General features: G+C 45.5%; 1 protein-coding gene across 2 annotated transcripts in view; it reads right to left on the reverse strand.

Annotated features, from left to right (window-relative positions):
- The window catches only part of LOC147526262 (soluble lamin-associated protein of 75 kDa-like), a 60,011-nt gene extending 40,673 nt beyond the window's left edge, over positions 1 to 19,338 (reverse strand). The window contains exons 1-4 of one of the 2 annotated variants that reach the window (XM_086630200.1): positions 19,201 to 19,338; positions 17,632 to 17,731; positions 12,556 to 12,646; positions 10,169 to 10,335 (exon numbers count right to left, since the gene is read on the reverse strand). In XM_086630200.1, coding sequence (XP_086486326.1) covers positions 10,169 to 10,335; positions 12,556 to 12,646; positions 17,632 to 17,731; positions 19,201 to 19,338 — 496 coding nt within the window. Of the gene's footprint in view, positions 1 to 10,168; positions 10,341 to 12,555; positions 12,647 to 17,631; positions 17,732 to 19,200 lie in introns of both variants that reach the window. The other variant, XM_086630201.1, reaches the window with a different exon arrangement.
- Between the last annotated feature and the right edge of the window lie 4,471 nt (positions 19,339 to 23,809).

Raw genomic sequence — 23,809 nt, forward strand, 5'->3', positions numbered from 1 at the left:
ATGTGAAACGTGCTGCAATCAAGCAAGCCAAGCGGTTGAAACCTCTTTGGTATGGAGGGCATTGGTTGAAATATCAGTATGGAGAGGCTTGGCAAATTGACTATGTCACACTTCCACAAACTCACAGTGGCAAGCGTTACGTGCTCACAATGGTGGAAGCGACCACTGGATGGCTGGAAACCTATGCTGTGCCCCATGCCACCGCCCGGAACACTATCTTGGGCCTTGAAAAGCAAGTCTTGTGGCGGCATGGCACCCCAGAAAGAATTGAGTCAGACAACGGGACTCATTTCTGTAACAATCTTATAGACACTTGGGCCAAAGAGCATGGCATCGAGTGGGTATATCACATCCCCTATCATGCACCAGCTTCTGGGAAGATTGAACGATATAACGGACTGCTAAAAACCACACTGAAAGCAATGGGTGGTGGAACCTTCAAACATTGGGATACGCATTTAGCAAAAGCCACCTGGTTAGTCAACACTAGAGGATCTGCCAATCGAGCTGGTCCTGCCCAATCAGAACTTCTACGTACTGTAGAAGGAGATAAAGTCCCTGTAGTGCACATGAGGAATATACTCGGGAAGACAGTTTGGGTTATTCCTGCCTCGGGTAAAGGTAAACCCATTCGTGGGATTGCTTTTGCTCAGGGACCTGGGTGCGCTTGGTGGGTGATGCAAAAGGACGGGGAAGTCCGATGTGTACCTCAAGGGGTTTTGATGTTGGGTGAAAATAGACGATAAAATGAATTGAATTGTGTGATATTAATTGCTGAATAACCCTGTCCCTGCATACCATCATTGCTATGGTTGTCACATTGTACTAATGCCATTATATTAAGAATCATCCAGGTTAATGAAGAATGAACTTAGTCAGAATCAGAACTGATTCCAGACACCCAGCATCTTCTTCGAGATCAACATCTTCAACCTGCAGACGGTGGCTGGATACACCAACTACGAGCTCCAGTCGCCACACGCAACAAAGACTACGTGTTATCCGTTCTACCGAATGAGTGAATTCCACATCATCTTTCCTGCCCTGAGAGACTGCTGTAACAGATGAAGACACGTTTTGGAGGGATGACCCATGGCTAAGGGAATAGTATATATGTAAGGTTTGAGCATGACGTGCATGGTATGGAATAAGGGGTGGATACTGTCCTGGTTTTAGCTGGGACAGAGTTAGCTCTTCTTTTTAGCAGCTAGAAGAGCTCCGTGTTTTGGTTTTACTCAGAGGCTCGCTCTGAGAAGAATGCTGATAGCAAGTTGATGTTTCTGGTTGGACATGAGACTCCAAGGACTTTTCAGTGTGCCGGAGTGCAGAAGCATGGCGGGATACGGGGGGAGCATAGTTGGGACAAGGGGGACACGATTCCCCTTGTGATTTGTGGTGGAACTTAAGATTGAGGACCAAACTGGCCAATTAGTATTCCATATCATGCAGCGTCATGCCCAGTATAAAAGTGAGGGGCAGCCGGAAAGAAGGGCTTTTTCTGCGCTTTGGCTCTTTCACCGTTTTTGCTCTTTTGCACTTGCTGCGCTTTTGCTCTATTGCCTTTTTTTTTCCTCTCTCTCCCAGTACTCCCACTCTTGGAGTACTATCTCTCTCTGCCCCTCTCTATTTCGGGGCCTCGCGTTCGTCCGGGATTTGCAGCTTCGGGACGAGACGAGCTTCGCATACGAGGGGGTGGTGAGCATCTACACTGTGTATTAAATCATCTGTATTAAATTGTTCGTATCTCAACCCACGGGTATCCCATTCATCCTTTAATTCTCTCCCTCATCCCTGGGGCTGGGGGAGGGTGAGTAAACGACTGGGGCGGGGGGGGGAAGTTTGGTTGCTGGAGCAGCCTAACCCACAACAACGTGTAACTGCTGATACGTTTTCTGCCTTTGTTATTGCTACTGCTCACACTGGAGAAAACCATGGGAGTACCAAAGAAAATTGGGACAGACAATGGTCCAGCATGGTGCCTTTTTACAGGATTGGAGAGTGACTCACACTACCAGTATCCCTCGTTCACCGACAGGACAAGCTGTTGTTGAACAAAGTCATTTAAAGTTAAAACAAATGCTTGATAAACAAAAAAGGGGGAAACTTCCATATACTTCCCCACAGGAATCCTTAGACAAAGCTACATATGTTTTAAATTTTCTTAATTTGTCTGCTTCTAGGCAACATACTACGGCTGTGGATCATCATTTTAAAACCAGTGCCATTTTTGTAGAAAAAAACACAGTATAAGGAACTGGGCTCAACTCATTGGGACGGCCCTGTGCCTCTGCTTACATGGGGAAGAGGGTATGCTTGTGTTCTTCTTCCCACAGGTCCATACTGGTTACCGGTGAGAAACATAAAGCCAGCCAGGACTTTTGAAACTACAGATAGAGAAGGGGAGATCCAAGAATTAGCAGAGCAAGCAGAGATCACAGAAACGCCGAATGAAGAGAATGGTTCAAAAGACTCGTCATAGAAGATTTCATGGTAATATATACTGTTTTTATGTTTCTTACTGTTTGGTATATTACGTGGGTGAAAATTGATTCCACCCATAGCTACTGGAAGGAAAAGAATTGACTGGTATCAAATTAATGACAAAGAATTATAAACTGGACTTAGCTGTGAGTACATAACTTTGAAAAAGGAAGCTGGGAGAGTTGTTATTGAACAACATGTTGCGATTCGCAAAAACCGCTGTCAGCCAGCAGAGCACATACTTGGCAGCCTTATTGCACGCAATGGCCACGCGTGCAGCAACGCCGCGTCAGTGCTCTGTTTCATAGACTCTGTTGAGGGTATAAAAGGGATGGCTCAGAGCGGAGCAGGGGGAGGCTGCAGAGCACACTTTGTGGATAAACAGGGGACGTCCTGAAGGTGCCAGGCCTGCCTCCCTTCTCCGCGATGACCCTGCTGATTGACACCCTCCTGCTCATCAGAATCTTGGGCATAGTTGAGATGGTAAGACTCCCAGAAAGGGGAACAATATGCCAGTAACTGCTTCTACAGGGCTATAATAGAGCTTGGCAGGGTATTCCTTCGCATATAAGGGGAGATCTATGTGCTATAGGGACTTTCGGAATGTATTTACCTAATACCACCATGATCCTAAGTCATACACACACCCAGAATAAGCAAAGCACGCATGCTTATGATGGCCAGTGCGATTACAGAGCAGAATTTTGGGAACCAGCTAAAATCATTGCAGCTTCAATATTTGCATCAGGTGTTGGAGTGGCACAGGCATTGACTACACTGAATAAATTAGGTTGTTGGCTTGCAAAACAAACTAATGCTACAGCTTCCAATTTATCAATGCTTTTAACTGATGTAGATTCTATTAGACACGCTACACTGCAAAATTGAGCCACCATAGATTTTTTACTGCTAATGCAAGGGCATGGTTGTGAGATACTAGAAGGAATGTGTTGTATGAACTTGTCTGATCACAGAATCACAGAATGGTTAGGGCTGGAAGGGACCTTCAAAGGTCATCTAGTCCAACCCCCCTGCAAGGAACAGGGACATCTCCAACTAGATCAGGTTGCTCAGGGCCTCGTCCAACCTGGCCTTGAATGTCTCCAGGGATGGAGCATCCACCACCTCTCTGGGCAACCTGTTCCAGTGTTCTACAACTCTCATGGTAAAAAATTTTTTCCTAATATCCAATCTGAATCTACCTCCCTCTATTTTAAAACCATTACCCCTTATCCTATCACAACAGGCCCTCCTGAACAGCCTCTCCCCATCTTTCCTGTAGGCCCCCTTGAGGTACTGGAAGACCGCTATAAGGTCACCCCGGAGCCTCCTCTTCTCCAGGCTGAACAGCCCCAACTCTTTCAGCCTGTCCTCATAGGAAAGGTACTCCAGCCCTCTTATCATCTTCGTGGCCCTCCTCTGGACCCTCTCCAACTGGTCCATGTCCTTCTTATGTTGGGGGCTCCAGAACTGGACGCAGTACTCCAGGTGAGGTCTCACGAGGGCAGAGTAGAGGAGGAGAATCACCTCTCTCGACCTGCTGGCCACGCTCCTCTTGATGCAGCCCAGGATGCGGTTGGCCTTCTGGGCCGCAAGAGCACATTGCCGGCTCATATTGAGCTTCTCGTCCACCAGTACTCCCAAGTCCTTCTCCTCAGGGCTGCTCTCGATCCATTCACCACCCAGTCTGTATTTGTGCCTGGGATTGCCACGACCCAAATGTAGGACCTTGCATTTGGCCTGGTTGAACTTCATGAGGTTGACACGGGCCCACCTCTCCAGCCTGTCGAGGTCCCTCTGGATGGCATCCCTCCCTTCCAGCGTGTCGACGGCACCACACAGCTTGGTGTCATCAGCGAACTTGCTGAGGGTGCACTCCATGCCACTGTCCACGTCACCGACAAAGATGTTGAAGAGGGCCGGGCCCAACACGGACCCCTGAGGTACACCACTCGTGACCGGTCTCCACTTGGACATCGAGCCGTTGACCACTACTCTCTGAGTGCAGCCATTGAGCCAATTCCTTATCCACCGAGTGGTCCATCCATCAAACCCATGCCTCTCTAGTTTAGAGAGAAGAATGTCGTGCGGGACAGTGTCAAAAGCTTTGCACAAGTCCAGGTAGATGATATCCATTGGTCGACCCTTGTCCACCGATGCTGTCACCCCATCATAAAAGGCCACCAAGTTGGTCAGGCATGATCTGCCTTTGGTGAAGCCATGCTGGCTGTCACCCACCACCTCCTTGCTCTCCATGTGCCTTAGCATAGTTCCCAGGATAATCTGCTCCATGACCTTGCCAGGCACAGAGGTGAGGCTGACCGGCCTGTAGTTGCCCGGGTCCTCCTTGTTCCCCTTTTTAAAAATGGGGGTTATGTTCCCTCTCTTCCAGTCATCGGGGACCTCGCCACGACTTCTCAAATACAATGGCCAGTGGCTTGGCAACTTCATCCGCCAGTTCCTTCAGGACCCGCGGATGGATCTCATCAGGTCCCAATCTCACTCAGAATCAACTCACAAAAAGATACAGAAATTGAAGGACTGGGTGAATGAATTACAGGATGGTTGGTATCCTTAGTAAAGGCAGGGATTATGTTACTAGTAATCCTTTTATGCATAGTAATAATCGTCCCCTGCCTATTGTCATGCTTTCAGCGGATGCTACAGAGTACGGTTCATCAGGTAATGGTCATAAAAAACAAAAAATGGGAACTGTGGAATCATACACACAGTTAGAGTTGGAGTTTGACCTTGATGATTTAAGCCTGTGTTCTTGATGAACTTGGGAAACACCGATAAAGAGGATAAAAAAGAAAAGGGAGTGTGAACAGCTGGCATGGGGAGTGTGAGAAGCTGACATTCAGCTTAGCAGATAGAAAATAATGCTTTTTTAGGCATAGCCAATAGCAAAGCTAAAACAGGCACGTGCACTACTGGTTGTAACCAATGATAACCAAGCAAAGGGCGCGTGGACACATTGTGGCTAGAAGAATAGTCTATAAAGCTGCTTGTAAATTGTAATAAACGTCTCTGGTATCACATCTACGGAGTCCACACATTAACCTGCCGCACTCTTCCCCTATCCATCAATGCTGTAACCTCACCATAGAAGGCCAACAAATTTGTCAGGCAGGATTTGCCCTTAGTGAAACCATGCTGGCTGTCACCAATCACCTCATTTTTCATGTGCCTTAGCATAGTCACCAGGAGGATCTGCCCCATGATCTTGCTGGGCAGAGGTGAGCCTGACTGGTCTGTAGTTCTCTGGGTCTTCCTTTTATCTCTTTTTAAAGATGGGGGCTATGTTTCCCCTTTTCCAGTCAGTGGGAACTTCACCAGACTGCCACGACTTGTCAAATATGGTGGATAGCGGCTTAGCAACTTCATCTGCCAGTTCCCTCAGGACCCGCGGATGCACCTCATCAGGTCCCATGGACTTGTCCACCTTCAGGTTGTTTAGATGGTATCGGACCTGATCTTCTCCAGTGGGTGGTTCTTCATTCTCCCAGTCCCTGCCTTTGCCTTCTGCAACTTGGTCAGTGTGGCTGGAGCTCTTGCCAGTGAAGATGGAGGCAAAGAAGTCATTGAGTACCTCAGCCTTTTCTCCATATCCCGGGTAGCCAGGTCCCCTGTTTCCTTCCAGAGAGGGCCTACGTTTTCCCTAGATCTCTTTTTATCACTGACATATCTATAGAAGTTTTTCTTGTTGCCTTTGATATCTCTGGCCAGATTTAACTCTATCAGGGCTTTAGCTTTCCTAACCTGATCTCTGGTTGCTCAGACAATTTCTTTGAATTCTTCCCAGGCTACTTGTCCTTGCTTCCGTGCTCTGTACGCTTTCTTTTTGTGTCCGAGTTTGTCCAGGAGCTCCTTGTTCATCCATGCAGGCCTCCTGATGTTCCTACCTAACTTCCTCTTTGTTGGGATGCACCTCTCCTGAGCTTGGAGGAGGTGATCCTTGAATATTATCCAGCTTTCTTGGGCCCCTCTTCCCTCCAGGGCTTTATCTCATGGTATTCTACCAAGGAGATCCCTGAAGAGGCCAAAGTCTGCTCTGCTGAGCACTCTCCTTGCCTCCCTATGAATCTTGAACTCCACCATTTCATTGTCACTGCAGCCAAGGCTGTCCTTGAGCTTCACGTTCCCTACCAGACCCTGTTTGTTGGTGAGAACAAGGTCCAGCAAAGCACCTCTCCTCGTTGGTTCCTCTACCACTTGGAGAAGGAAGTCATCATCCATGCATTCCAGGAGCCTCCTGGATTCCCTATGCCCTGCTGTGTTGTCCCTCCAACAGATATCGGGGTGGTTGAAGTCCCCCATGAGGACCAGGGCTCATGAACGTGAGGCTGCTCCTATCTGTCTGAAGAGGGCCTCATCCACTCAGTCCTCCTGGTCAGGTGGTCTGCAGAAGACCCCCACTACTATGTCCCCTCTCCTTGCCCTCCCTTTAATCCTGATGCATAAGTTCTTGGTTGGCTCTTCATCCGTCCCCAGCATAAGTACAGGCTGGGCGGAGAATGGATTGAGAGCAGCCCTGAGGAAAAGGACTTGGGGGTGCTGGTGGATGAGAAGCTCAACATGAGCCGGCAATGTGCGCTTGCAGCCCAGAAAGCCAACTGTATCCTGGGCTGCATTCAAAGAAGCGTGGCCAGCAGGTAGAGGGAGGAGATTCTGCCCCTCTACTCTGCTCTCGTGACACCCCACCTGGAATACTGCGTTCAGCTCTGGAGTCCCCAACACAAGAAGGACATGGAGCTGCTGGAGCGAGTCCAGAGGAGGGCCACGAAGATGATCCGAGGGCTGGAGCACCTCTCCTACGAAGACAGGCTGAGAGAGTTGGGGCTGTTCAGCCTGGAGAAGAGAAGGCTCCGGGGTGATCTTATTGCAGCCTTCCAGTACTTAAAGGGGGCCTACAGGAAAGCTGAAGAGGGACTTTTTACAAGGGTATGTAGTGATAGGACAAGGGGCAATGGCTTTAAACTGAAAGAGGGGAGATTTAGATTAGAGATAAGGAAGAAATTTTTTACATTGAGGGTGGTGAGGTACTGGAACAGGTCGCCCAGAGAAGTTGTGGATGCCCCATCCCTGGAAGTGTTCAAGACCAGGTTGGATGAGTCTTTGAGCAACCTGGTCTAGTGGTAGGTGTCCCCACCCATGGCAGGGGGGTTGGAACTAGATGATCTTTGAGGTCCCTTCCAACCCAAACCATTCTATGATTCTATAAAAATAGAACCACTACTCTAATTTCCAGATTTATAAGGCCAGAATAAAAACCATTTCAATGCAAATAATACTTGACCTCGGCACCAGTGAAGGTTATGGAGCAGATCATCTTGAGTGCCATCACGTGGCACGTACGGGACAACCAAGTGATCAAGCCCAGTCAGCATGGGTTTATGAAAGGCAGGTCCTGCATGACTAACCTTATCTCCTTCTATGACAAGGTGACCCACTTAATAGATGAGGGAAAGCCTGTGAATGTTCTTTACCTGGACTTCAGTAAAGCCTTTGACATCGTTTCCTACATCATTCTCCTGGAGAAAATGGCTGCTCATGGCTTGGATGGGTGTACCTTTTGCTGGGTGAAAAACTGGCTGGATGGCCAGGCCGAAAGAGTTGTGCTGAATGGAGTTAAATCCATTTGGCAGCCAGTCACAAGTGGTGTTTCCCAGGGCTCAGTATTGTGGCCAGTTCTGTTTAATATCTTTATCAATGATCTGGACGAGGGCATCGAGTACACCCTCAATAAGTTTGCAGGCAACACCAAGTTAGGCAGGAGTGTTGATCTGCTTGAAGGTAGAAAGGCTCTACAGAGGGATCTGGACAGGCTGGATCGATGGGCCGAGGCCAATTGTATGAGATTCAACAAGGCTAAGTGTTGGGTCCTGCATTTGGGTCACAACAACCCCATACAATGCTCGAAGCTTGAGGAAGAGTGGCTGGAAAGCTGCCCAGCAGAAAAGGACCTGAGGGTGGTGGTCGACAGCCAGCTGAATATGAACCAGCAGTGTGCCCAGGTGGCCAAAAAGGTCAATAGCATCCTGGCTTGTATCAGAACTAGTGTGGCCAGGAGGACTAGGGAAGTGATCATCCTCCTGTACTCGGCACTGGTGAGGCCGCACCTCGAATACTGTGTTCAGTTTTGAGCCTGTCACTACAAGAAAGACATTGAGGTGCTGGACCATGTCCAAAGAAGAGCAATGAAGCTAGTGAAGGGCATAGAGCACATGTCCTATAAAGAGCAGCTGAGGGAACTGGGGTTGTTTAGTCTGGAGAAAAGGAGGCTCAGGGGAGACCTTATCACTCTCTACAACTACCTGAAAGGTGGTTGTAGCAAGGTGAGTGTCAGTCTCTTCTCCCAAGAAGCAAGTGATAGGACAAGAGGAAATGGTCTCAAGTTGCGCCAGGGGAGGTTTAGATTGGATATTAGGAAAAATTTCTTCACTGAAAGAGTTGTCAAGTATTGGAACAGGCTGCCCAAGGAAGTAGTTGAGTCACCATCCCCAGAAGCATTTAAAAGATGTTTAGACATGGTGCTTATGGGCATGGTTTAGTTGGGGACTTGGCAGTGTTAGGTTTATGGTTGAACTTGATCTTAAAGGTCTTTTCCAACCTAAATGATTCTATGATTGTGACCACCATGCTACAGCATTTTTTTTACATTAAAAATAATACTGAGAATTATACAAATTATGCAATGCATCATTTCTTTAAAAAAAAAAAAAAATCCAGAAAAAGATAACAAAGACAATCAGAACAAATTAGGTGATTGCTTTCCTATCTTGATTACCAGACCAGAATAGGTCAGTGATCCAGATAGTTTACTACTGTATTTTTAACAGTTTGCAAAGGCATATATGTATGTCAGATGGGGGAAGCCTCCAGTACCATCATTAATCCTGAATTCATTAACCCTCTCTATAGATAAAACAAAAGTGACAGATTGTTTCTTCTTCATCCAAATTTGACATTCTACAAAGTGCTATCAACGTGCTAAACAGCCTATTCAAATACCAAATTTTATTCAGCAAAAATTGAAAACCACAATTAAGTCCAAAATAACTAAAAGAAAATTATAATGTTTTAGAAAAACAACATAAAATCTGTACCATTAATGACATAAACCTGCTAGCTAAACTGTAATCTCTGAGGGAATGCATGTGTGGAAGGAAAGGGAATCTCTTTTTGTTACCACCAAGTATAGCTGAATCTTGTGCCTGTGAGCCAAGTTTCTGTGTTGTAATGCTATAAAATGTTTAAATGATAATGACATCTGATTCTACAATCATTTCAGATAAACAGGAGCTCTGCATTCTGAAGCTAGGTCAAAAAAAACCAAACCAAAACCAAGCATAGCCCAATCTAACAGTAAACAATTGTTCTACAGGAAAAAGAAAAAAAGAAAAAAAAAAAGAAGAAAAGCTTTCAGGTATACCTCATTTCTACAATTTTAAATCTATTTTGTAGAATATGAAGAAATCTAAAAACCTTCTTAGATTACTAAAGGACATAAGCATTTAAGACAGAAATTTTAACTACAATCTGACTTCTTATGAATTCAAGAAAACACCAACGGATTAGGCCTGCAAGACTTGTCTACTAAGTCTATTAAACAATATTCTTCAAATAAACTCCCTATCTCTCCCCTTCTACCCCCCTCAAATCCCACAATACACAAGTGTTTTACCTGTAGGTTTAACAGAATAGAACCCAATAGCTTCTCCTTTTTTCCACATGATCTTAGCATAGTCGTTGCTACCATGACAAAGAAATGGGACCTCATTTCTTTCCATTTCTTGTTTCCGATAGATAATTCGATTCAGAACATAGAGAACCACCCTCTCTCCAACAGACCTCACCTAAGGAAACACAGAAAAACATTTTAGAAGAGTGGTCAGTTTAGTTGATACTCACACATCAGGGACCTTATTTTTCAGTTGCCAGCTAACATAGCTGCAGATAGAGTCAAGAGAAGCTCTAAGTGCTAAAGCAGGATGAAGCTCTGGGGTTTGTGTGGGAAAATAACTGAAATTAGAGGGGAATGGGAGAACATTGTCCCCCAAAATTCAGCTACATCTCAACATAAACTGTAATATCAGAGCAGCTCCGAGATGAGACACAGCTGCTGCTCCCAGGAACAAACAAGGCCTACGTAATATCCTTGAAACGGGGAGTAGAGCGGTATGGAGGTATCACGGCTCGTCCCTGTTATCAGGGAAAAGGGGCGCCTGGTGAAGATAAAGATGAATCACAACCGCTGCCTCAGCAGTGATGGTGAAATCATGTCCTTTAGCTACCAAATCACACCTCCACCCGCCTCTAAGCTGTGACCACCCCTCACGAGAGAAATTTACACCAATCCTAATCTGCGACCACCCCTCACAAGAGAAATTTACACCAATTCTAATAAAGTTATGTATGACTAGAGTCACTCGAGCTCCACCTAAAAGATATGAAAAAGGTATAAAATGGCAGCAGAACAAAGGGGATGTTAGGGAGAAGCCCCTCCATCGAAACGTCCGGGATCAGTCGACGGGCTGAACCTCTCTTCTCCCCCCCATAGGGACGCCTATTGAGTAAGAGCTCTGTGTTGTGCGCATTTACTTACTAACACCTTGCTAGCTATTTAATATTATCACTGATCAGTAATAGTTTTATATTATTTTAATCAAAGTTGTTTTGTAGTCAGTCACTATCACTGGCTATCTACGAATCTATATCCTGTCACCAATAAAATTATATATACAAAAGTTCTGGAGACTTTTGCCCTTATTATTATAAGGAGGTTGGGCTATAGTACTACCGAACTGGTATACTCGCCAAAGTTATTTACACTGACAGACTGGTCATTTTGACCTCTTAACGTGACAGTTTGTTTGAGGCCTAGGAAATGCTTTGAAGCCATAGCAATAGGTTAAGTATAAAGCACTACCATAGACAGAAGATATTTCACAACTTCAATGTCACTTCCAATCCAATGGATAAAAGCTGAGAGAAGTGCTGGGAGTGGGGTAGTGGGGGGAATGTTTTGATTTTAACTCAAAACTATTTTTGGATTTAAGAAACATTCACCACATACAATAGCAGCATACCAGCCTCAGATTTCTCAGGTTAGCATATAACTGGAATCCTACAAAGAAGAAACGATGAGCCTCATGAGGTAGCAGGACCTGGCACACTCAATCACTGCTGATAGAGTGGCAAGACAACAGGACATGATGCAGTGGAAGAACTAGTTACAACAGTTTCTGTGGCATGAAACAAGGAATTCAATATCCTTTTCTCTGTTCTGCAGGGTTCCTTTTACACATGAAATTTACCCCTGTGAAGGAAGAATGGAGAAACCATGTTCCCTTCCCAATACCCAAAGTCCCAACTACCCTACCTGTAAAAGATTCAGCTTTCCTGATTTACTCATCATCCTACCATTATGAAGCACACAGAAAACAAGGCTACATGCCAAATTCTCCAGAGTAAATTTAAATATAAAAATCAAAGATGAGTGCCCAGATATGAATTACACTCCTGGAAAAATACAGGTTTCCAGTTTTGGAAGAAGCCAAAACTCCATACTACATAGGTGTCAAAGATGAGCAATAGAGCAGATACTAGGCAACTTACTTTCCCAAACCTCATGTATTGCCACTGCAGGCCACCAGCTCCAACTTGCCTCTATCAAAAAGGTTCCTTTCAATATTTTTAGCTTACTAGTCTCCTGATAAAACCAATAGGTACTGCTATGATAGAATGCACCACTCTACTAAGACGTTTCAATACAATCAGACATACTATGTTCTAAAGAGTAAGGAAAAAACTCTTCTTAACATCATTAACATCTAAATAGTTTGCATATGAAGCTACTGTACAAGAGTCCCTCCTCTCTAGTCACTATCTTCACAACCCTTCCCCCTATTACCTATTTCCTCTATTCCCATTGACCTTGCTTTTGACATGAGATAACTAACTCATTTCTGAATGAAATGAAAACATGTAACATCTCACACACTAGCTATTTGCCATTACTTGCCATTAACTTGAAGGATAAGAATAATTGCTAGGTGAATGTTGGAGCACTTTACCTGCTGAAGCCCCTCTCTAGAAGGGACAGATGTTCTCACAATGTCATCAATTGACCACCACTGGTCAGCAAGATACAGGGCTACAGCTTGAAAGAAACAAGGGGAAATAAAGTTAGCGATTTTTAACATTCCGAAAAGAAACAAATTCATTAAAGCTGCTAAACAATTAGGAATAACACTGTAGTAACCAAGTTAAGCATCTTCTAGTTGACGCTATGTTAATACAGTTCTTACTACCTGTCGTGGGTTAGGTTGAACCCTCCCACACAGCCGGTCACTCCCCCTCCCCCACCCCCAGGAATGAGGGAGAGAATTAAAGGATAAACGGGAAACCCGTGGATTGAGATAAGAACAATTTAATACAGATGATTTAATACACAGTGTAGGTGCTCACCACCCCCTCGTATGCAAAGCCCATCTCGTCCCAAAGCTGCAATCCCGGACGAACACGAGGCCCCGAAATAGAGAGGGGCAGAGAGACAGAGATAGTACTCCGAGAGTGGGAGTACTAGGAAAGAGAGAAAAAGAAAGAAATACAATAGAGCAAAAGCGCAGCAAGCGCAGAAGAGCAAAAGCGGCGAAAGAGCCAAAGCGCAAAAGCCCTTCTTTCCGGCTGACCCTCACTTTTATACTGGGCATGACGCTGCATGATATGGAATACTAATTGGCCAGTTTGGCCCTCAATCTTAAGTTCCACCACAAATCACAAGGGGAATCGTGTCCCCCTTGTCCCAACTATGCTCCCTCCTTATCCCGCCGTGCTTCTGCACTCCGGCACACTGAAAAGTCCTTGGAGTTTCACATCCAACCACAAACATCAACTTGCTATCAACATTCTTCTCAGAGCGAGCCTCTGAGTAAAACCAAAACATGGAGCTCTTCTAGCTGCTAAAAAGAAGAGCTAACCCGGTCCCAGCTAAAACCAGGACACTACCTTAGCACAATATATGTGGTGCTGTACACACACCCTCCATATGCAACGCTACATTGGGTTTGCATGGCAAGGTTTTAATAGCAGGAGGGCTACAGGGGTGGTTTCTGTGAGAAGATGCCAGAAGCTTCCCCCATGTCCGATAGAGCCAATGCCAGCCAGCTCCAAGACGGACCCACCGCTGGCCAAGGCTGAGACAATCAGTGACAGTGGTAGCACCTCTGTGATAACATATTTAAGAAGGGGGAAAAACTTCTGCACAACAGCAGTCAGAAGAGAGGAATGAGAATATGTGAGAGAAACAACTGTACAGACATCAAGGTCAGTGAAGAAGGAGGGGGAAGAGGTGTTCCAGGTGCCAGAGCAGAGATTCCCCTTGTCCCAGTTTTAGCTGGGACAGTTAGCTCTTCTTTTTAGCAGCTAGAAGAGCTCCGTGTTTTGGTTTTACTCAGAGGCTCGCTCTGAGAAGAATGCTGATAGCAAGTTGATGTTTGTGCTTGGACGTGAGACTCCAAGGACTTTTCAGTGTGCCAGAGTGCAGAAGCACGGTGGGATAAAGGGGGAGCATAGCCGGGACAAGGGGGACACGATTCCCCTTGTGATTTGTGGTGGAACTTAAGATTGAGGGCTAAACCGGCCAATTAGTATTCCATATCATGCAGCGTCATGCCCAGTATAAAAGTGAGGGTCAGCCGGAAAGAAGGGCTTTTTGCGCTTTGGCTCTTTCGCTGCTTTTGCTCTTTTGCACTTGCTGCGCTTTTGCTCTATTGCCTTTTTTTTCCCCTCTCTCTTTCTTCCAGTACTCCCACTCTCGGAGTACTATCTCTCTCTCTCTGTGCCCCTCTCTATTTCGGGGCCTCGCGTTCGTCCGGGATTGCAGCTTCGGGACGAGACGGGCTTCGCATACGAGGGGGTGGTGAACATCTACGCTGTGTATTAAATCATCTGTATTAAATCACTCTTATCTCAACCCACGGGTTTCCTGTTTCTCCTTTAATTCTCTCCCTCATTCCTGGGGGTGGGGGAGGGGGAGTGACCGGCTGTGTGGGAGGGTCAGCCTAACCCACGACACCCCTCCAGCCTGTGGTGAAGACCACGGTGAAGCAGGCTGCCCCCCTGCAGCCCGTGGAGTGCCCCACACCAGAGCAGGTGGATGCACTTGAAGAAGGCTACGACCACACTGGAGCAGGCTCCCAGCAGGACCTGTGATCCCGTGGAGAGAGGAGCCCATGCTGGAGCTGGTCTTCTGGCAGGACTTGTGACCCCATGGAGGACCCACACTGGAGCAGTCTGTTCCTGAAGGACTGCATCCCATGGAAGGGACCCATGCTGGAGCAGTTAATGAAGAACTGTAGCCTGTGGGAAGGACCCACGATGGAGAAGTTCATGGGGAACTTTCTCACATAGGAGGGATCCCACACTGGAGTAGGGGAAGAGAGTGAGAAGGAAGGAGTGACAGAGACAACAACTGACTGCAGCCCCCATTCCCCATTCCCCTGCACCGCTCAGGGGGAGGAGGTAGAGAAATCAGGAGCAAAGTTGAGCCCAGGAAGAAGGGAGGGGTAGGGGGAAGGTTTTTTAAGATTCGTTTTTATTTCTCATTACCCTACTCTGATTTGATTGGTAATAAATTAAATTAATTTCCCCAAGTCGAGTCCAGTCTTTGCCTGTGACTGTAATTGCCGAGTGATCTCCCTGTCCTTATCTTGACCTACAAGCCTTTTGTTATATTTCTCTCCCCTGTCCAGTTGAGAAGGGAGACCAATAGATCGACTTGGTGGGCACCCAGCGGCCAGCCAAGGTCAACTCACCACAAATGCTCCCTAGTCCAAAACTTGTTTGAAAACTGAGAACAATAAAACCAAATGCAGACTTTGTGCAGCATGACATACAGGAACTGTGTCACTGTGCTCTAACACCTCCTTCCACTAAAAACTGGGCCTGCCAAGAAGAGTCTCATTCATACGTATATTTTGGTTTTGGGTTGTTAATGGATATTGATATTGAAACTGTGCAAGTTTTAGGGAGCCAGATGAATGTAAAAAAGGTGATGGCCATGTGATTAGCAATCATAGATTTCATAGATTTCTAGGTTGGAAAAGACCTTAGAGATCATCGAGTCCAACCATCCCTAATCCCCATTAAACCATATCCCTAAGTAGATCATCCACCCTATTCTTAAACACATCCAGGGATGGGGACTCAACCACCTCCCTGGGCAGCCTATTCCAGTGGCTGACAACCCTTTCAGAGAAGAAATACTTTCTAACATCCAACCTGAATCTCCCCTGACTAAGCTTATACCCATTTCCTCTTGTTCTATCACCCATCACTAATGTAAAGAGCCCTTCCCCCACCTCCCCACCATCCCTTCTCAAGTATTTGTAGGCTGTAATCAGGTCTCCCCTCAGCCTCCTCTTCTCCAGGCTAAACAGCCCCAACTCCCTCAGCCGCTCCCCATAAGTTTTATTTTCCAGCCCCTTGACCAGTTTAGTCCCCCTTCTTTGGACTCGCTCCAGGAGCTCAATATCTCTCTTAAAGCGAGGGGCCCAAAACTGGACGCAATATTCCAGGTGCAGCCTCACCAGTGCCGAGTACAGGGGCAGGATCACTTCCCTATTCCTGCTGGTTACACTATTCTTGATACACGCCAGTATCCCATTGGCCTTTTTGGCCACCTGGGCACACTGCTGGCTCATATCAAGCCGGTAGTCAACCAACACCCCCAGGTCCTTCTCTGCCAGGCAGCTCTCCAGCCACTCTTCCCCGAGCCTGTAGCGATGCTTGGGGTTTTTACACCCCAAGTGAAGGACTCTGCACTTGGCCTTATTAAAGCTCATGCCATTGGCCTCAGTCCAACGATCCAGTCTGTTCAAATCCCTCTGAAGGGCCTCCCTACCCTCAAGCAGATCGACACAGCCTCCCAGCTTGGTGTCGTCTGCAAATTTACTGAGGGTACATTCAATCCCCTCATCCAGGTCATTGATAAAGATGTTAAACAGAACTGGACTCAGCACTGAGCCCTGGGGAACCCCACTGGTGACCGGCCTCCAGCCGGATTTAGCCCCATTTACCACCACTCTTTGGGCCCGGCCATCCAGCCAGTTTTTAACCCAAAGGAGGGTGTGCCTGTCCAGGCCAGCAGTTATCAGTTTCTCAACCAGAACATTATGAGAAACTGTATCAAAGGCTTTACTGAGGTCAAGGAAAACTACATCCACAGCCCTTCCCTCGTCAACCAGGGGGGTCACCCCATCATAGAAGGTGATCAGGTTTGATTGGCAAGACCTGCCTTTCATAAACCCATGTTGACTGGGCCTGATCACCTGGTTAACCTGTATGTGGTCATTAATAGCATTCAAGATAACCTGTTCCATGACTTTGCCCATCACCGAGGTCAGACTGACAGGCCTGTAGTTCCCCGGATCCTCCTTCCACCCTTTTTTGTAAATGGGGGTAACATCCGCCAGCCTCCAGTCCAGCGGAACTTCCCCAGTGAGCCAAGACTGCCCAAAGATAATGGACAGGGGAAATCAGGAAGAGTTTGATCCACAGGCATTTGTGGAAAACTTAGCAATCATATACATGGCATTATATGGAAAGAGAAGGAAACATGAAGGACTGGAAAGGAAGGGAGAAAGGGAGGGGAAAAAAAAAACAAACAACAAAAACAGTAAGATGTCACCTTGGCCAGAGCTATGTTAGGACCTGAAGGTAAAGACAAATTTACACTTGATGCTGATCAATCACTGCTAATAAAGAGCATCTAAATTCATGGGCAAATAAATAGATTCTACAAATGCTCAATAAATTCCTTTTGGAGAGGTGAGATGTACATAAAACAATCAAGAGACACATGTTGTACTTGGATTCAGATGAGCACCATGTTATTTCGCTACATATCTTCTGAATTCAGTGGGTCCACTTCTACTCTGATTAGTGAGCAAAGCTTTATCACTTGTGTTTATGAATCCACAACAAGAAGAATAGTATGAGAACAAGAAGGCAGTGAAAAAAAAATGCAAAAGTGGCAAAGTTATGAGCTACACTAGCATGGAATGAGCAAGGGCCTAGTTACATGTATTTGTCACAGAAAAAGAAATAGCAACACACAGAGAGATTTGAATCTTAAAATGAAACCTGTGAGCGAGTCCTCTGGTGCAAACAAAGCAAGAACTTTGTGTGTCTGCTCTCCACCATAAAGAGGAACGAAGCCCACAGTTGATAAGCTAATAAGAATCTGAAACAAGAATGTACAATACTTGAATAGACTCTTGCTAATACAACATTAGTAAAATATACAGAGAATGTTTAGCAGGGTAAGCAAGATGAATGTTGAAAACTGAGTGCTTAACAGTTAACTGTAAAACACAAGTATCAGACCTCAGCCCTTACTTTAGACGTTTTCTTCCTAAAGACAGACTACATTATAGAGAGCTCTGACTCTCAAGCTCTGGCAGATTTAGCTACAGCAATTTATACTGTTACAGCTCTCTGCTGTCAGCAGTTTGCATTTATGTGCACAACTGAAGTAAGGTGTGCAAAGAGCCAGTAGTATGATCACTTCAACTGCCCCAGCTACACAAGCCATCAAAGCTGACAGAAGAACGAGGCAGGCAGTCAGGCACAGAAACAAACTGTCACAGCGAAATTGCTGATTGTTAACAGGAAGGTTGTATTCAAAAGGGTTTTCTTCCCTTAAATTGCACGCATTTTAGAAATTCCAAATTTGTCTGCTTGACTCCCTCAGGAACAACATGAGAAGGGTCAAATCAATCCACCTTTCGGGAGTTGAGGACCTTTGTGAAAATGCATTTTGATATTTAAATTTGCACATTTTCAATATTTAATTCATGATAAAAACTAGTCAGGCATTAATGGTGTGGTAGACAGACTTGCTTACCCAATTTAAGAAGATCATGATATGCTATGCTACAATGATGTTAATACAGACAAATATTTAGGTATATAGCACCTGCAGAAATGTAGGAAAGTACTCAAGACTCTGCTTTTGCCAAGGAATCTGCAGCACTGACCTTTTGTTCTCACAGAGAATCCTCTCAGCTCACTTATTTTTCATTAAAGTTACACACCATTGCTTTTATTGGTACTAGTTCTATTAGAAATGCTCATCTAGACAGAACCAACATTAACTAACTTATCACTCAAGGGATAAGTGTTTAAAACATGAAATGTCACAGCCAGGCTCTACTAGAACTCCCAACAACAGTAGGGAATATTTCAGATAAAAAGAAAATAATCACTTCTAAAATTAGCAAAACTTGCTGATCAAGAACTGAACCTAACCATGAAGATCACTGAAGGACTGAGATACAAAGAGAGTCAGTTAGTTTCAGTAAATAATGAACCCCTTAGTTATGATGACAGATTTTTGTAACTAAGTTAGTGTTTTTAGGAAAGAGTTTGACTCATCAGTTGAGATTTTAAGGGTTTGTGTTTTTTTTTTTAAATTACTTAATGCATACAGATCCATTGCCTAGAAGCAGCAAATAGTCACTGACACCCAAATTTAAACCCAATTACAAAACGAAAAAAAGTAGAGCTTAACACACAAGCAGGTATTTAGAAAATATAAAAGCTTTCTTAAAATAATGATGTAATTAAATAGTTGCAGACTGGATATTTTAAACATTTTAAATCTACAAGTATATCAAGAAAACTAGGACTAAGGTATTTGCTGGTTCTTACTTTGCTGTGGTCTGGCAGGGACAAGAATTCAGGACAATTTGAATCCCCACACCGAAGGTCAGACAAGTAGCCCTCTGCAGAGCTCTCCAAGTCCTCATGACTGTAGCTGTTCAACATATCCACAGGGAATGCCATCATCTTGAGAAATAAGAAACATTATTACTGCAGGTAGTTTGAGAGATATGATGCACAGTTTATCACATATTCCTACTGTGAAATATGTTCATTTGATTTGTGTCAATATAGTGGTAAGGAGCGGGATGTGCCTATTCAGGATAAGTGATTATCTTAGTTTAAGATCTCTGTGAAATGCAAAAACACAAACCTGCGAAATTCCTCATGATGCTGCCGACCACCAGAGTGATACACAGGATGCTCTGGCACTGCAGAGCAAAGAGCTCTGGTGACAGTTCATCGTGATGCAAAACGAGATAAAAGGAAATGGTGAAAAGTAGAAAAGGATGGAGAGCATAGACGCTAGGAAGCTCTCTTCAGATGGTCACCTTCAGCTTCAGGATTTTTCAGCCATTTAAAGTATCCTGTGATAATACTGTTAATAGCTACAGCTGCTTTAATATTGTTACTGACACTGCTGTACATATGGGTTTGGCGTGTGTATTTTCAGTGCACAAAGTGTTATATCAATCAGGAAACTTATGCAAGTAAAAGAATTTACTTGATTTAATAAAAGGGGGGGGCTGACAGAGGGAATATAGGAATAGACGAAATCACATAAGAGGATATATATATATTAGTTATTGTTTAAATATTAAATACTAACAAGTTATTGTTTAAATATTCAATACTAACTGCTACATTAACTGCTGTATGAATTATTGCTTGCCTTAATTAAGTTGTGAAGTCCCAGTCCCTGCTGGCTGCCCAGGGAGGAGGTTGGTGAGAGAGAGAAGACAAATGCCAGCAAAGTCGTAACTCAGGACCCACACATCTGTAGGGAGGAAGGGAGACAAAAACTAGCCTATGTGGGCAAGATAAGGACTAACAAGAACTAACATTTGTCTTCAGGCAGTAATAGGTAAGAGACAACCAGATGTCCACTCAAGGACAGGCCAGGCTGGAACCGGTTTGGCTCTGCAAACGCAGCCAAATCGGGAATTTTAGAGAAGAGGTGAAAAGTGCACAGTGAGGAAGACCTCCAGCCTTCATCCTGAAGACCCAGGCCCACGACCACCAGGAGGCGTGTCGAGGAGGAGCCTGAGGCGGGGACTATAGAAATGATCTCATGGGAAAAAACTGACCTTTTTGGGGGGGCTATGAATGTGTCTGTATAAATACAAGAAAAACTGTCACGGCGGGTGTGCGTCTTGGTGGAGTGGAGACTCCCGGCGCACCCAGCGCTGTTTGCTTGCTTTTATTCGCCTAATAAATTGTAAACTTTAATTGGAGTTCTGTTTGGGACTCACTCATTTATCACAATTGGGGGCTCGTCCGGGATGGTCTTAGTTCCTGAAATCTGACCTGATCTAGGAGGGGCGCCTCACCATTTACTTTTTTGGTGACTCCTGGTCGGGTTGGGTCGGGACTGACACCATCCTGAACCTGAATAGAAGCAAGCAAAGAATTTTATTTTTATACGAGCTCAGCTCCCTTGCCGGCTTCAGTAGTTTTGTTTTGCCCGTAATTCTCTGCGCGCAGACCCGAGCGACCGTTCGGTTCGATCCCGAACGAAGACAGCGGAGCTGTGAGTAACGCCGTGTGTGATTGTGGTGTGCGTATACTGTTTGGTTCGATCCCGAACAGAGACGGCCGAGGCCGTGCGTACACCGTTCGGTTAGATCCCGAACGACAATCCGAATGACGGAGTCGTAAGAAGACGACGGAGGTGTAAGTATTTAAGGCGTTGATCGTTCGGTTGGGTGGGATACGGTTGCCTGTGTGTGTATGTGTGTGTGTAAGAGTGTGACTGAGACGGAACGAAGTTCCGAAGCGAGTGCGGAGGTCTTCTAACCGCGGTTCCAATCTCCCGCGAGGGACTTGGCCGGTGAAGGACCGAAGCGATTCCTATAGGACTCGTGGGTGGGTGATAGACACTCATACCAGCAACCAAGGGCTGTAGGAATTGTCACACACTCATACCAGCCACCAAGGGCTGTAGGAATTGTCACACACTCATACCAGCCACCAAGGGCTGTAGGAATTGCCACACACTCATACCAGCAACCAAGGGCTGTAGGAATTGCCATAGTAAAATTCCTAGATGGGTCAAAACAAGTGAAAGACCCAAGATCAGGAAAAAGGGAGCAAATTACCAGATATACCGGTAGAAAGTCCATTAGGACTAATGATCAGAAATTGGGATGAAAGGGGCCCCAGAAAAGAAAAAGATAAATTAAAATTGGTTCACTACTGCATGATTACATGGCCAAAAGAACCTTTAAAGCCACATGTTTTTTGGCCCGTTTTTGGATCTTTTAAAGACTGGATTTGCCAAGCCTTAAATATATATGTTAATTCAAAGGAACCTTTCAGTCAGGAGGAAAGCGAATATGCAAAATTATGGATCAGGACTTCAGGTCCTTTTTCAGCCTCAATACTTACATTAAAAACGGATGACAAATTTGAGGAAAAAGAAGGAGATAAAAGCAAAAAAAAAAAAAAAAAAAAAAAGAGACGATAAATGGGAGCCACTGGATAATTTACCGCCACCATATCTTAACAATCCGCCTCCTGTGGTGGTTTCCCCCCCGGTGGCCGTAATATCCCCATTAGAACCGTCTATACCTCTGCCACCTCCACCGACAGCGCCGGAGCTGGAAAAACCTCCGGCTGCTTGTACAAGAAGTAAGATTGCCATATCCAAGGGAGCCTCTTTATATCCTTTACGAGAGGTTCCTCTCGGGGGCAATCAGGGGAGTATAGGGTTCGTAGCAGTCCCATTAAATACCACAGACGTAAGAAATTTTAAGAAAGAAATGGGAACCCTATTGGATAATCCCCTCGAAGTAGCAGAAAAATTAGATCAATTCCTAGGTCCTAATACTTATACCTGGGAAGAAATACAATCCATCTTAGGGATTTTATTTACTGCTGAAGAAAAATGAATGATTAGACAAGCTGGAATGAGAATTTGGGAAAGACAAAATCAAGCAGGACCCCCGGGAGACCAGAAATGGCCTAATGTGGATCCCCACTGGGATCATCAACAACCCCAGGGGAGACAAAACATGAGGTATCTGAGAACGTTGATCATACAAGGAATAAGGGAAGCGGTTCCCCGAGGGCAAAATATTAATAAAGCATTTAATGAACAACAAGGGAAAGACGAATCTCCAACAGAATGGTTGGAGAGGCTAAGAAAAAGCCTACAAATGTATTCAGGAATTGATCCGAATACAGTGGCCGGGACCGCATTACTTAGAACGCAATTTGTAGCTAAATCCTGGAAGGATATAAGAAGGAAATTAGAGAAATTGGAAGATTGGCAGGAAAGAGGATTAGAGGAATTACTTAGGGAAGCCCAAAAAGTCTATGTTAGAAGAGACGAAGAGAAACAAACAGCAAAAGCAAAAATCTTTGTAGCAGCAGTGAGAGAAAGTCAGAGGGATAAAGCCCTGTCTGGGGAAGTAAAAAATTAGAAAACATACCCCAGGGGCAGCCGGTTAAAAAAAAAAAAAATTCACAGTTCCCATTTGTTACCACTGTAACAAGAAGGGACATGTTCAAAAGACTGCCGTAAGCGAGAACAAGATAAAAAAAATGTTTAGGGAAGAATAGGGGTGTCAGGGGCTGTATATTCTGGGGACTTCAACATCAACAGAGCCCTTGATAAAATTAACAATAGATCCCCATAAGGAAGAGGTTCTATTTTAATAGATACAGGGGCCAAAATATAAAGAAAAAGGAATTAGAAAAGTAGAAATGGACCCCATAAGCGTTTACATAATAAATCTACATCGCCCGATTAGAATCAAGCAATACCCTATACCCATGGAGGGTCGAAAAGGGTTAAAACCTGTAGTTGACGGACTTTTAGAGAAAGGAACTTTGGAACCATGTATGTCACCTCATAATAAACCCATCCTCCCCGTAAAGAAACCGGATGGGTCATATAGAATGGTGCAAGACCTGAGAGCTGTAAATCAGCGAACAATCACTAAATTCCCTGTGGTAACAAATCCTTACGCTTTACCGAGTCATACACCCCCCCAAACATACTTGATATTTCATAATAAATTTGAAAGATGCCTTTGGGGCTGTTCTCTGGATGAAAGATCCAGAGATTATTGTCCCTTTGAGCGGGAGCCCGGCTGCCCCGCGGCTGCGCTCGCGGAGGCGGCGGCGGGGCCCGGCGCGGCGCACGGCCCCCCCGGGCCGGCCTGCCGGCGGCCGCGGCCCCTCGGCGGGGATTTTCCTTCCCGGCGCGCCGGCCGCGCTCGGCCCGCCCCGGGCCCCCATTGCCGCCAGCGGCGTGACGGGACGGGGGCGGGCGGCTTTGTGGCGGCCGCGCCTCCCCGTGCGCGGGCGGAGCGGGTCCGGGCCCGTTCGGCTCGGCCCGGCCGGCGCCGGAGGCCGCCGAGCCTGAAGCTATTAAAACACATTGGGGGACAAAGGCATTAAGCGATCGCTTCCTTAAACAATTCGGCTGTAG

Source organism: Tauraco erythrolophus, chromosome W, assembly GCF_009769465.1.
Source record: "Tauraco erythrolophus isolate bTauEry1 chromosome W, bTauEry1.pri, whole genome shotgun sequence".
Classification (NCBI taxonomy): domain Eukaryota; kingdom Metazoa; phylum Chordata; class Aves; order Musophagiformes; family Musophagidae; genus Tauraco; species Tauraco erythrolophus.